Raw genomic sequence first — 14,126 nt, 5'->3', positions numbered from 1 at the left:
AGTCAAACCTTCACGTTGTCTGAAGTTAGGGCACAGGGCTCCCATGAAAGAGGTTCCTAGGGAGAACTAATAATCAAATCTGCAAGAGTTAAACCTGCAAATGTAGGGGTCTGACTGTAGTTAATGGCCAAGATCCAGTAGGGTTGTTCTACTAATAGAATTACTTTTCTCATCAGAATTTGGCGGGGAGCCAATTCCTCTTCCCTTCTGCAGTCCCTCCCCATAGCCATCCCTTTAAATATCTGGATCAACAGAAAGGGAACCTTCCAGAGCATATTTTAAAGAAGTACAGAGGTTGCAGGCATAAGGGCGGTTGGAGATAGGAGAGGGAGGAATGAATTGTTGTCTCAGTGGGAGTCAGCTGCCAAAATAATACTAAGATCAGATCTCTTTTGGTCTACAACTGCCAGAATGAGCCCACATTCTGTATTTATTTCTATGTCTGTGTATTTATTCTTATGCCTGTAATGTGTACAATTCACAGGCCATTTCTGTGGTCTGCTTCCTTTACTCCAGCAGTCCTTCTTTCTCTCTACACATACATTTGCTGGCCTTTTGTGAATTAGCTTCAGCTTGGTTCTCTTGATTTTCCCTCAGTTTCCCATTTCAGTCTAACCAACATATCAAAGGGGGAAAACTTAAAATTGGAAAAATCTAGATCCAACTACCTTTCTCCTGAGAAGTTCGCAGGATTCATCCAGTGGATAATACCCAGTAGGTAGTAGGCAGAGTTTTGCTATCTCTGAAAAGGAGTTACACCATTCCTTGACTACTAGAATTCCCACATGTATGCAAGAAGAGCTCACCTAAATAAATTTGTAACCAGTAACACTTAAGATGTTTTTAAATTATTTAACTTTTATTACTGTTGCACCATTTATACAATTACATATAATTTCAATGCATCCATTTTACATTTTGCTTTTTTTTCTGTTGTTTGTTTGTTTGCTTTCCCAATGAGTGGTGTATTGGTGTCTGTGACACAGAATGGAAGAGAAACTGCAACTGCAAAAACGCAGACTTTTTTTTCATTTTCACTGACCAATAAACAGAACTACAGGTGCACCCAACCACGGACATGCATTAAACTCGTCATGAGAAATCTAGGAAGGCTAAGTAGGATGAGAATGCTTTTAATTTTTTTTAAACTCCCAAAAATATTTGGAGAGGAAGAAGTATCAGAGGATTGGCATTGAGAAAAAATGTGGACAGCTAGGTGAGTTTTGTCTGAAAGTTGTCATTCATCCACTGCATAAAAAATACAAAATGATAAAAGGCTGTAAATTAAAAAAAAACCCCACAGGAAATACTGCTTTCATAAAGATCTGATTGGTGTGGCACTGGCCCAGAGGGCAGAATCAATTATGTTGTCATTCCAAAATCCCCTTTAGAGAAAAAGAAGAAAGGAAAAAGATCAAAGGACTGGTGGAGTGCATTTATACAGCAGTTCAGGTACCAAAAAAATAAAGAAAAAGAAAAGAAGGAGGTAATGCACTTTCAGACATCAAGGTTGTCATCTGATTTTAATTCTTGATTGAAATACAGGACTTTGCAAAGTTGGCAGAAAGTATATTAGCTATTTCCCCCACAAAAATACTATTTGGATTCCCCGCCACAGCCACAGCCCAATCCCACCCCACACCCGCTTTCCCTCCCTCCCGCTCACTTAATGGGACGATCCAATTACTTTTTTTTGTAATTCCTTTCCTTTTTTTAAAATTTTCCTGGGCAATACATATTGTTATTTCAGATCTGAAACAAGTTAGTAGAGCTGAAAAAAAGATAATTAAAAAAAAGAAGACACAGGTTGTTTTAAGTGGTTAATTTTGTTTTTTGTTTGTTTTTGTTTTCCCCATGGACTGTCCAATTTAATCTTTCACTGATATGGTTTGATCCGAATTTGCTGCCGGAGCTTCAGAGGGTTTTGCCTCCTCTGGTGGGGCCACAGGCTCTGAGGCCTTAGCAGTAGAACTAGGGGCTTCTGTGGTTGCTGGAGTCTCCTTGGAAGAAGGTGCAGCCTCACTGCTGCTAGGTTTTGAGTCTGAAGCTGGGGCCACCTCACTTTTAGTTTCTTGGGCTGTGGGTATGGGGGGAGCCTCAGTCTTTTTGACTTCTCCTTTCTCTTTGCCTTTGTCATCTACTTTACTAGTAGCTATGGCTTCTGAAGGCTGGGAAGCTTTTGCATCGCTGCTGGGCTCAGAGGGCTGTTTAGGCGCATCGCCAGCCGGAGCAGAAGCAGAGCTCGACTCCTCTGCCTTGGCTGCCTGCTGCTCATTCTTCGGAGGCTCCACCTTGGCATCAACTGCGGCCTCTGTTTTCTCAGCTTCTGGTTTCTTAGGCTCTTCCTGGCTCACTGCTTTATCTTTCTCCTCTTCTTTCTCTTCTGTCTTGTTGGCAGCCACCTGAGCATCTGGCTCAGTCTTCTCCTCTTTGCTATTTTCCTTCACTTCTGTAGTCTCCGCTGTAACCTGCTCACTCTCTTTCTGAGCCTCCCCTTCCTCTGCAGCAGCCCCTTCAGCCTTCTTGTCCTTGTCTTTGGCCTTTTCATCATTCACACTGTAGCCCTTCTTCTTCTTGCTCAGTTTGCCTCCCATGTTGGAGCCCTGGGAACAAGAAAGGCAAGAGGGTTACCCTCAAAATACTGTCATTTGTATCAAGCAAGAAAAGAAACACACACAGCAAGGTTAATATACAGTGAGGGGACACAGGGCCTATTCCCATCCCAATTTGCACTTCCAAGAATTTGAAGAACTTTATCAGTTGCCTCGTGTTAACAATATTTATATGGTGCACATTATCCAGTCTATTTTTACAACCTCTCTCTTTTAATTCATGTTTTTATTAAGTTTTTGTCATTTACTTTATTGGTTAATGTTTAAATTTTTAATTGTGCATGTCTCTTGTCTATTGTTGTGTTTTATATTGTTATTGTTTTTATTCGGGCTTGGCCCCACATAAGCCGCCCTGAGTCCCCTTTGGGGAGATAGAGGCGGGGTATAAAAATAAAGTTGTTGTTGTTGTTGTTGTTGTTGTTGTTGTTGTTGTTGTTGTTGTTGTTATTATTATTATTATTATTATTATTATTATTATTAGGCCCTTGGTATCTGCTGTGGTTTGGTTCCATGATCCCCAGGGGTACCAAAATCCATCAAGCCTCAACTCCCATCAAGGCTCAACTATATAATGGTGCAGTAAAATGGTGTTCCTTATGTAAAATGGCAAAAATCAACATTTGTTTTCAAATAATTTTTGAATGGAAATGAACTTCTCACATGTCCCTAGTGTATTTTACTCTATCTACCTAAGGGCCTCATCACATTGCCTTCTGACTCCGTCTTAGGAAGCTTCCAGAATGGAGCCAGGACAGAAACCATTGAGCCCTCTACATGATGCAGAGCTATTTCTGGCAGGGCTCTGTCCTTGCTCCATCCTGGAAGCATCATAGGATGAAGCCCAGAGAACATGGAAGGCTTCCTGTGTTCTCATTGCTTATAATGAGGCCAGAACAGAGGCAAGCCAGGTGGCATGCTTTCCCCCATGTGATGGGGAATGTGGTGATGTGGGTGATGCGGGGCATGCTTTCCCCTGCTTTCCCATGGATTTGCCCGGCTGCCCGGTGAATCCCCCCATTGTCGTCCACATTTGGGACCTCCATTAGATGAGGTCCAATGTTTCAGTCAGGGTCCTACCCTTGCTCAAATGCCCCTCTTTTTGTGGTTCTCCTAATCACCTTTCATACATCTTACAAATTACTATCCTGGGAACTTATAGACCTCCAGACACTACTGCTGACATTCTCATCAGCCCTTAGCTATCATCAGTTGTACTCCAACTATGTCCAGGAGTCCTGGCTCTGGTTAAGAGGGAATGAACATCCCCCTTCAGTTACTAACAGTAGTGTCAGGAATTATTTATTATTCTCTAGGTATAAATGCACACAGTGACATTTGGAAAGCAATATGCAATTTCTTCACCACCAAGAAATTTAATGAGTATTAGCTACATTGTCCCTGAAAATTCTTAACTGGCATTTCTTGAGTAGAAATCTCCACGTTTCACACATTTCACTTCAGACAAACCATTGTTGTTCCCCTACTTCAGATATCACCTGACTTACACAGGCTGAAACTCTAAGGACTGGACAACCATATTCTATCTATCTATCTATCTATCTATCTATCTATCTATCCATCTGCATTAAAATGTGGGATAGTTCATACATAGCTATTCTCCCCCAGTATCCCATAACAATGTAGCAAAAATATGTGGATCTCACCCAGTTTGTCCATCCAGATCATTTCAGGTCACTATTCTCTAAACCAGTGGTTCTCAACCAGTGGGTCCCCAGATGTTTTGGCCAAAACATCTGGCTGGGATTTCTGGGAGTTGTAGGCCAAAACACCTGGGGACCCACAGGTTGAGAACCACTGCTCTAGACTTTGGAAAAGCTGCAGTTTGAGACCAACAGATTCCACATAGGCTTTCCCACACTTTAGCTCCTCCAAAGAAATGTAACAAGGATAACAATTTTCCTGAGAATAACTGAATAGTGTACTCCTCCAAACCAGCATTGATGTGTACCTTCATTTCCGATTTATGATGACCCTAAAACAACCCCATTCCAGGCTTTCCTGGGCAAGATTTGTTCAGAAACTTGCCTTTTTCCAAAGCTAAAAGATTGTGACCCAGTGGGTCACATGATGGGTTTTCATAGCTGAGTGGGGATTTGAACTCTGGTTTCCAGTGTAATGCAATGCTCAAACTACTACACATGCTGGACTCAAACACAAACATTTCACGAGCCCTAAAGAAGGACACCAATTTTACTTTAGTCAGGAGCACAATAACACTACAGCCCAAAGCCTAATAACGTTACAGCCACCCCACCTCTCACAGCTCACCCATGTAGGTCATGGTGCACTTATTATATAAAGAAATCAATGCTTTCATGCCCATCCAGTCACATTGCACTTCAGAGCTGTTTTGCAAATCAGCAGGAGCAAAGATTTTAAACAATAGCAAGAGCTATAGTTGCTTCCAGATAATCCCCAATTAAGCCCCTATTTGTTTGCTTGGTAATGCTTGGATAACACAAGCATGCTTTTGTTTGATGTGCCTCTTCCACTCTTCCAAGTTTTTTTTTTTTTTTGCTTCTGACATGACCAGCCAAATGTCTTTCATTATGATGCGGGCAGGAGGGGGTGGGGAGAAGGTTAAGCCCCCCCCCCCATTTAAAAAGACATAGGCATGCAAGAGATATCTTGGCCCATCACAGAGTCACGGCCAATTGAACCTAGTACAGTATCTCTATAATGGTATCCCAGTAAATTCTATTCCCTTTGTCTCATCTGTATGAATGAAAGATAATTACGCATTGGTTGGGAAAAAGTAACACAGCATGCTATTGGGATGTAGTTAAAAGATGGTGGGATGATGGTATTACCCTCCCAAATAACAACTCTGATCCCCTAAGTACAATTTTCTTCTATTTAAATCTCTAGCATTCTAGAGAGTGAGAAACTGGAAATTCTCCATACCTAGAACTTTTATGCCATGCTCCCATTCCTTTGGTAACTTTTTTATCTATCTTCTTTGGAGGCCTGAACTTTATTTCTAATATCAACTGAAACTTTTAAGTGACTGCAATGTTAGAAAATTTAGATATTCAATGGAGGGTGAATTTTAATATTTGGAGTCAGTATCCTTACGGATTGGAGCCATTACATTGTGAGTCACATGCCTCTGCTCTACTGCTGCTAAGAAAGAGAAAGAAGCACATAAAGAACTACAACACTATGGCTTTATTTCATGCACTATGTCCAGAAACTGCAATGAATATGTGGCTATTGTAGGGGGATCATGCACCATGAAGACTCCTATTTTGACAGCATCCCATGGCTAATGTAATGTATGTCTCTATCATGAATAATATTAATTGTAAGGAATAGTTTAAATCAATGTACATGGTATATTGGCATCTAATGGCATTTGGTTCCAGGACCTCCCATGGAAATCAAAATCTATGGGTGCTGAAGTCTCATAATATACAATAACATATTAATGTGATGTCCCTGATATAAAATAGCAAAATCAAGGATTGCTTTTCAAGCCATCAATGATTGAATTCATGAAGAGCCCATGGATTCATAAAGGCAGCTGTAAATTAACATTAAAAGCTATCTTCCACTGAATCACCTTACTGAACTATCTACCTCAGTACTGTCTGTTGGGGTTGGCAGTACTTCTGGAAGGGATCAGGCAAGAATACCACCGGAAGATCCATCAACCAAATGGTTAAAAGTGTTGACTTGTCAACTGGCTGCTTATTATTTGACTACAGACAAATGTCAAAATATTCAATGCAGAATTTATTTTATTTTTTAAGTGATAAGTGACAACTTTTTTAAAAAAAAAGTATGGAGTCATCTAATATTAGCAGTAAGAATGAGAGCCTTTCAGGATGAATCAGGTTAGCACTTCGCTTAGCAAGCCTCTCTCTCCCCATCCCGTCTGCAATTCTCATCAGAAGGCCTCTGCTCCCTCTGTTTCTGTTAAACCACATAGTCCATGTGCTGTAACTGTAGGCATCTCAAGGTGGAAACACAAGAAGCAGGAAGATTGGTGAAGGAAGTGGGTGCAGGAAATCATGCGATTGACACAGATGACCCCATAGCTGGGGAAAGGGGGAGAGATCATCTAAGGAGCTGGGATACAGCCTTTCCCAGAAGATAGTTATTTTTGTAATACTCTGTCCTTTGTGGTATTGTTAAAGTTTAAAACAAAACATATAACATGAGACAAATTCAGCCATCCAAAGGATTCCCCCCTTCCCTTTTTAACAGATCAAATGCCAACATAAACACATTTCTCTGTTCTGCTACATGATGCCATTTTGACTAAAAAGATCAGGGTTGAAGATGAAACTCTAAATCAGAACTGCATAACTTTTGGCCCATGGGCTCCCATGAAGTGGAATGCAAGTAGGGGAAGCACCAACCAGCGAATGGAACGGGGAAAGGTTGGGCTTCACATTCACTGGTCGGCCCTTTTCCTGCATGCCTTCCTTGTTAGGCAGGCAGGGAGGAGTAGCCTTGGTATAGGAGTAGCTGGACTTTGACACAACATGCCTTCTTTCTGTCTATTCTGACCTGTTTGTCCAAAAGAGCACTGAACGTTTGCTGTGTATGTGTTCTGTGATCCACCCTGAGCTCTCTTGGGGAGATATGGTGAAATATAAATAAAGTGTTGTTGTTGTTGTTGTTGTTGTTGTTGTTGTTAGCCTGCATAAAAAAACTGCCAAGTTGTACATGCCTTCTCTAAATGAAGAAAACCATGCTCTAACACTTCGCAGTGTCTGATGGTACTATGACCTTCACAATATACACTCCTAGTTGTTGCTGGGATCATAGTAATCTTTGATAGGAAGACCAAAGAGCCATCTTGCACAGAGGACCAGAGTAATCAGAACTTCACCAAAAAAGTCCCAGATTCATAGGAACACACACAAGGTGTTTATATCATCTCTTTATACCCAAGCATGGGGTAAAGGATCAAAGGGCACAGCAAATAACATTTGCTATGCCAAGACATGATTCTATCCAACATGGCTAGAGCTCCCTTCCTCACTATATATGCATCACTTTGGCTACAGTAAAAACATCAATTTCAAATGGACTTCATCAGTGAAAGTTCCTAAAAACAGTGACTCAAAGGAGTTTATATGAAGCCTGTTAAAGCAATTGGAGACAAAGACCATGGAAAATCACATAAAGCACGGTTAATTTTGAACACACTGAGAGAGCTCCCTTTCATTATGCCCATGTTGATGTAACAATAAATAAAACTAACCTGTTGACAATTCTCATAACTATTACTTTGAGGGTCTGTCTGTAAAGCCAGATTTTCTATGCAAGCTTTGAGGGCTTAGGGCAGTGATGGCCAACCTATGACACGCATGTCAGCACTGACACGCCTAGCCATTTTTGCTGACATGTTGCTGCATGAAGATTGATTGGATAACTATGTCTTTTGTGGCCAAATTCGGTGTGATTTGGTCCAGTGGTTTTGTTGTTTACTCCATGGGGATTATGCACATTACATTAGCATTATATCATTCTATTATTATTCTATTATTATTGTAGTATATTATCATATCATTACTATTATATTATTATTATATTATTCATCATTCATGACTAAATCGAAACTAGAATAGAGAGAAATCAGCGTGGAAACTGCAAGAGGTACCATAGATTGTTGTACATGGAAATAATGGTAGTAAATAGTTTTTGATTTATTAAATACAGTTATATATTACAATTATACATTTTTGTTATTTAAACTATACATATTGCGAAATTATGGGTTTTTTCTCGAAGTGACACACTACCCAAGTCATGCTAGGGTTTTTTTGGTGAATTTTGACACACCAAGTGCAAAAGGTTGCCCATCATTGGCTTAGGGGATATTCATGGACTTGCCAGATACAGTAAAATCAAAACCTAAAGTAAATTAAATAGGTTTCCCAAACGAAATACAGTACAAATCCCCTCCCCCAGAATCATGAAGGATATGTTTCCAGACTTGGATAGATATGCAAAACTGCCGATAATAGTGAACCCTATTGAACTGAAGGACCTCTGACCCAAGAATACCTTGTGTCAGAGAACCTAGAAAATGCATTGAAATGACATATTGTGTCTGAAGTGGATAAATGAAACCACAGATAGGGATCCCACAGATGAGATCATTCTGTACTACAATTCACCAAGGGAGACTCAGCTAAAAATATAAAACAATGGTAATATAAAAATGCATATTATGATTTTTTAAATCCTCAAAGTAGTGTCCAAGCTTTCAAATACACCGGAGCTCTTCCTCATGTGCAATGTTGAAACTCCCACAAAGGAAGATGAGCCATTTCTAGCCTCTCTTGTTTTCTTACCATGTCTTCATTTTTTTTCCTTACAGGAAAAAATATTCATTTAAAGCAGGAAAACTGGTATCCCTACAAGTTCTATAATTGGTTGTACTAGGAGGTGCTCTGGTTGGAAGCACCAGATATTCATGTTCTTGGCTGGTCTACAGTCTTTGTGATGCAGAATGTGGGGTCACTTGGCACCTGCCAGGCCAGGCATTAGGGAAGACAATTTTTGGAAACAACTCGTGACACTAATACAAATGAAGAAGGGATTGTTAGAGAAGAAAGATTGAACAATGTCAGTAAAAGGGAAGACTCGTCTAAACCTCTTATCAGCAGTTACTCTGTCTGAAACTGGAAAATTAAGAAATACCTGACTTCCATTTTTGTTTTTCACTCTCCCATAGTAGGTCTGTCAGACCACGTTTCTCTATAGTCTCTTCTATGATTTCATTACACATTATTTTGGTGTTCCCCCAATTCCACCGCCTTGGTTTTGTTCTGCTCACCTTTGTCATTTGCTTTCTAAAATAATCTCAGCCAATTTTGTTTGCACAGTGAAAATAGCTCAGTCCTCCCATTTGCTCATTCTGCTAATGGATAACCCCCGTCTTTCAGAAAACACCATCCTTTGAAGTTATGGCACAACCAAGTTTCTGCAAGTCCCTGTACAAATTGTTCAAATGAGGAATTTAGACTTTCTACATAAGTGAACAGTTTTGCACAAATCAAGCATTATCATTATAATCATCCATGTTTCTGCAAAATATTTGTTTAGAGTATCTCTCTAGGAATTTTCTAGGTCCTCTAAACAGACACTATAGTACCTCTGGTTTAGGTCATTCATTTCCATAGGGTTTGTAATTATCTAAACTTTTCAATTTAGGAAAATATCCCCTCTGGGACCGTAATGTAGTTAAACTATGCAATTGATGCCGCAAGATAAGTGATGGCCCCCAATATGGACAGCTTCAAAAGGAGAATGAACAGTTTAATGGAGGACAGGATTACCAAAGACTATAGGCCATAATGACTGCGATATCAGTATGCCCCTGAGAAACAGCTATGGAATTCATAGTCTGCTAATACATTTTCCATAGGCAATGGCTAGCCCAATGGTTATCAACATGTGGGTTCCCAGATGTTTTGGCCTTCACCTCCCAGAAATCCTAACAGCTGGTAAACTGGCTAGGATTTCTGGGAGTTGTAGGCCAAGACACCTGCAGACCCACAGGTTAAGAACCACTGGGCTAGCCACTCTGTGAATGGAAGGCTACACTAGTCAGGCCTTTGGTTTGATCCAAGCAAACTCTTCTTATGTTCCTATAGTACAGTGTGACAGAAGCTACTGAACAATTTTGCCTTTCAAATGCACCAATATGGACAAATCTCTTTGCTCATTGATATTACATGAGCAACATTCAATTTGCATGAAGACTTCACTGGCATAATTTACATGTGAGTGGCCTAATAATCCATTGTGAATACTGTAATCTACTGAACATTATCAGGACAGTATTTTACTTTCTGCATTGGTCAATTGGCATCTGTATCATAAATGTTTACATTTCAAACAGGAAAAAAGACATACAAAAAGTCTTTAAACCTAACTTGTAAAATAGTCTTGATGCCTAACCCTACACATGTTTATAGTGAAGAAATTCCACTGAATTCAAATGTGCTTATTCCCAAGTACAGATGTTTGTAACTATAATTTAGACTGGAACTCTAAATTTACTAGAGAATAAGCCTGTTGGAGATGGTAAAGTATGTCTCCAAGTAAACACACACAGAATTACTTTCTGGCAAGCCTATCCAAGTTATTTGCCAAGACCCACTCAAGGAAAAGCAACTGTCAGGCTTGTGGTTATTTTTTTTCTATGCCACTTTCTAGAAATATACAGCCAGCAATTCCAGTGACCATGTAACCTCAGAGATTTTGGGAAATTGAGTCCAAAAAAGTAATGCCTAACTTCTGTAATGGGACATGCAGAGACAACTTTTATACACCTCAATCTCTATTTCCCAGATTTGAACTTAATCTGTTATACATTCCAATTCTTGTTAACTAGACTTTGGTATAACTCTTCTCTTATATTGCTGACTCCAACAAGCTAAGACACATAAAAGCATCTAAGAGAGCCAATTTCTCTACAAAGATCACTGTAGCATTCACATTAAGCAAAAGCAAATTAAGGTCAGAATCCTCTCATGCAACCTCTCATGTAGACTAGCATTACATTTTTGTGGATTTGCAGATAACTCTTTGGGTAAGTAAGCTGGCATGAGTGTTTTACACTCAACCAGTATTAAAAATTGGATCCTGGCATAACAGCCCTTGCATTTTGGATTGCTTTAGAAGGAGTCAGTAAGATGAGTTTATGTTCCTAATTCTTCTTCTCTCAGTCAATTCAATTTATTGCCCCCATCCAATCCTAATTTGGGAGTATGGAGTACAAAGCACAAGCATAAAAATCATGGTGTTTCATTGACAAAAAACCAAACTTTCCCAAATTTCACCAGTGTTCAGAGTTGGCATATTGAGTATTTGTGCCACGTTTGGTCCAGATTCATCATAGTTTGAGTACACAGCACTCTCTGGATGTAGGTGAACTACAACTCCCAAACTCAAGGTCAATGCCCACCAAACTCTTCCAATACTTCCTGTTGGTCATGGGAGTTCTGTGTGTCAAGTTTGGTTCAATTTCATCATTGGTGGAGTTCAGAGTGCTCTTTGATTGTAGATGAACTATAAATCCCAGCAACTACAACTCCCAAATGACAAAATCAATCCCTTCCCAACCCCACCAGTATTCAAATTTGGGCATATCGGTATTTGTGCCAAATTTGGTCCAGTGAATGAAAATACATCCTGCATATCAGATGTTTACATTACATTTCCCAACAGTAGAAAAATGACAATTATGAAGTAGCAACAAAAATAATTTTATGGGTGGGGGTCAACATGAGATACTGTATTAAGGGGTCACGGCATTAAAGAATGTTAAGAACCACTGCCTTAGATTTTCCTGCATTAGAGTTCTTTTAAGGGAACCAATGAAATTATACACTACAGTTACAGTTTTGCAAATGTTCAGAAATTTTACTTCTTGTGGGTAGGGTGGTCTACTTGGCAACCATATCTGTTTTGGGCTTTCACATTTGTTCCTTCTGTTTTTCTTCCAGGAAAGAGATTCATTAAGCAGCTAATTTAAGTAGCTCTCTCTCTCTCTCTCTCTCTCTCTCTCTCTCCCTCCCTCCCTCCCTCCCTCCCTCCCTCCCTGCATTTATATGTAAAAGTGTGTGCATGTCCCAGCTGTTTGAGATATTTATAATGTACTAGCTGTGCCCAGCCACGCGTTGCTGTGGCTTATGGGAATCATTTGTTGGCCAGAAGGAATAGCAGCGAATAGCCTTGCAGCTTCAAAGCCTGGCTGTTTTCTTCTTATGGGAATCCTTGTTTGGTGAGCTGGAATACAATGGAATAGGCTTGCTGCTTGGGAGGCTGGGTACTTGCATTCTACGGTTTTTGGACTACTAGAATTGCAATGAATAGCCTCGTTGCTTCAAAGCTTGGCTTCTTGCTATCTAGCGGAAGCTTGGTTAGTCAGCTTCAATAGTACAGAGTAGTATCGCTGCTTCAAAGTCTGGCTGCCTTCTACCAAGGTTAATCCCTTGTTGGTCTGGTTGAATTGCATTGAATAGCCTTGCAGCTTCAATGCCTGGCTGTGTTATAGCTAGGGGAATTCTTGTTTGGTGAGCTGGAGTAGCACCCTCAATCATAACCTAATTTGATGTTTAATAGGTTTTTCCTTAATCCCTTAATCCCTCCTTATTATCCAAGATAGTCACCTATCCAAGCTTATGCCGGCCCGTTTAGCTTGGATAAGTGAGACTCTACTGTATATAGATTGAGGCACATTTCCTTACCACCTGCTTTTTAAAGTAAAAAATATTTATTTCTGAAGCCAAATTCAAAATTTAGTTTTATACCAGGTTCCCTATAAAGAAAATGACAAGGAGGCATTGAGAGGGAAGAAGGAAAGAAGAAACCATACAGATTAAAAAGGCAAGAGGGCTGCCAATTGTTTTCCCCTCTTTTCCCTTTCATTTCCTGACTTGTTATTTCTGTAACGTAGTCTTAGTGATGATGGCTCTATTGATTGTTCCACATCAAAACAGCAAAGTACACATGAAGAGCTGTAAAATGGAAATATGGAAAGATAACTATTCATCACATGATCTACACTGACCAACACATATTTTGATGCCTCAAGTTTTAGACTTCTTTCTGAGTGTATTTGCCTGCTGATTCAAAAAAATGGCACCAATTTCCCCCTATCAGCTTTAGTTTTTGAGATAGAGAACATAAGACATCTACCAGTCACCAGCAGCTCACCCATAGAAAACTATAATAACCATATCTAAAAAACTAGAGCTGATGAGATCTATCCAACAGAATTTTCTGAATCAGTGCCTCAAATAACTCAGGAACAGGCCTAAAAACAAATATTCCAAGAAATTATGGAGGTTGGACTGTGCTGTCTTCCCTGTGACCCCTTACCCCATTATATGAATTCCTATTTCTTGTCAGAAAAAAAGACAGTATTGTGTATAACCACTGGGGTTCTGTGTGCAGTTACTACAGTTGTATTGTAACATAGCAATATCAACAGTAAGTAAGTAAATGTGAGACTTATGTTTGCTTTTGCCTTCTTCTCCATCATTTTATGCACATGAGCCGAGAAGACTAGACGCAACTGCTTTAAGTTTGCTTCTGGTGATTCGTAGCTGGTTTTGCACCAACTGCATTGGTTTCCAATTTGCTTCTCAGATCAATTCAAGATGCTGGTTTTTACACACAAAGCCCAAACTGGCTTAGGCTCAAACTATCTGGAGGATTTCACATGAGTCAGCTCAGAATTTTAGATCTTCCGCAGAGGCAAGGTTGGTGAGTTCAGAGGGCAGGGCTTTCTCTGTAGCAACAGCTGTGGAATAACCTCATATGAGACATCAGGATGGCGTTATGGATCTTGAACCAAGACAGCACTGTTTCATATCAGATTTGGTTGTCCAAACCAGGAGTAATTTTTCTTGGTTATTTTCATTCGTTATGTGTCTCAACAAATCTGGTTGGTGGGGAAAAAATGGTCTGTTCTACAAAGAACATTTTAACTGCCTTGGGAGGCATAACAAGCGAGGTGAT

General features: G+C 39.9%; 1 protein-coding gene across 1 annotated transcript in view; it reads right to left on the bottom strand.

Moving 5' to 3' along the window:
- Nucleotides 1–838: 838 nt before the first annotated feature.
- basp1 (brain abundant membrane attached signal protein 1) overlaps nt 839–14,126 on the bottom strand; it is a 92,901-nt gene continuing 79,613 nt past the window's right edge. The window contains exon 2 of the mRNA XM_003223095.4: nt 839–2,603. Coding sequence (XP_003223143.1) covers nt 1,869–2,594 — 726 coding nt within the window. The 5' untranslated portion in view covers nt 2,595–2,603 and the 3' untranslated portion in view covers nt 839–1,868. The remainder of the gene's footprint in view (nt 2,604–14,126) is intronic.

Source organism: Anolis carolinensis, chromosome 4 (genome assembly GCF_035594765.1).
Source record: "Anolis carolinensis isolate JA03-04 chromosome 4, rAnoCar3.1.pri, whole genome shotgun sequence".
NCBI classification, from domain to species: domain Eukaryota; kingdom Metazoa; phylum Chordata; class Lepidosauria; order Squamata; family Dactyloidae; genus Anolis; species Anolis carolinensis.
This window is presented reverse-complemented; position numbering and strand designations above follow the sequence as displayed.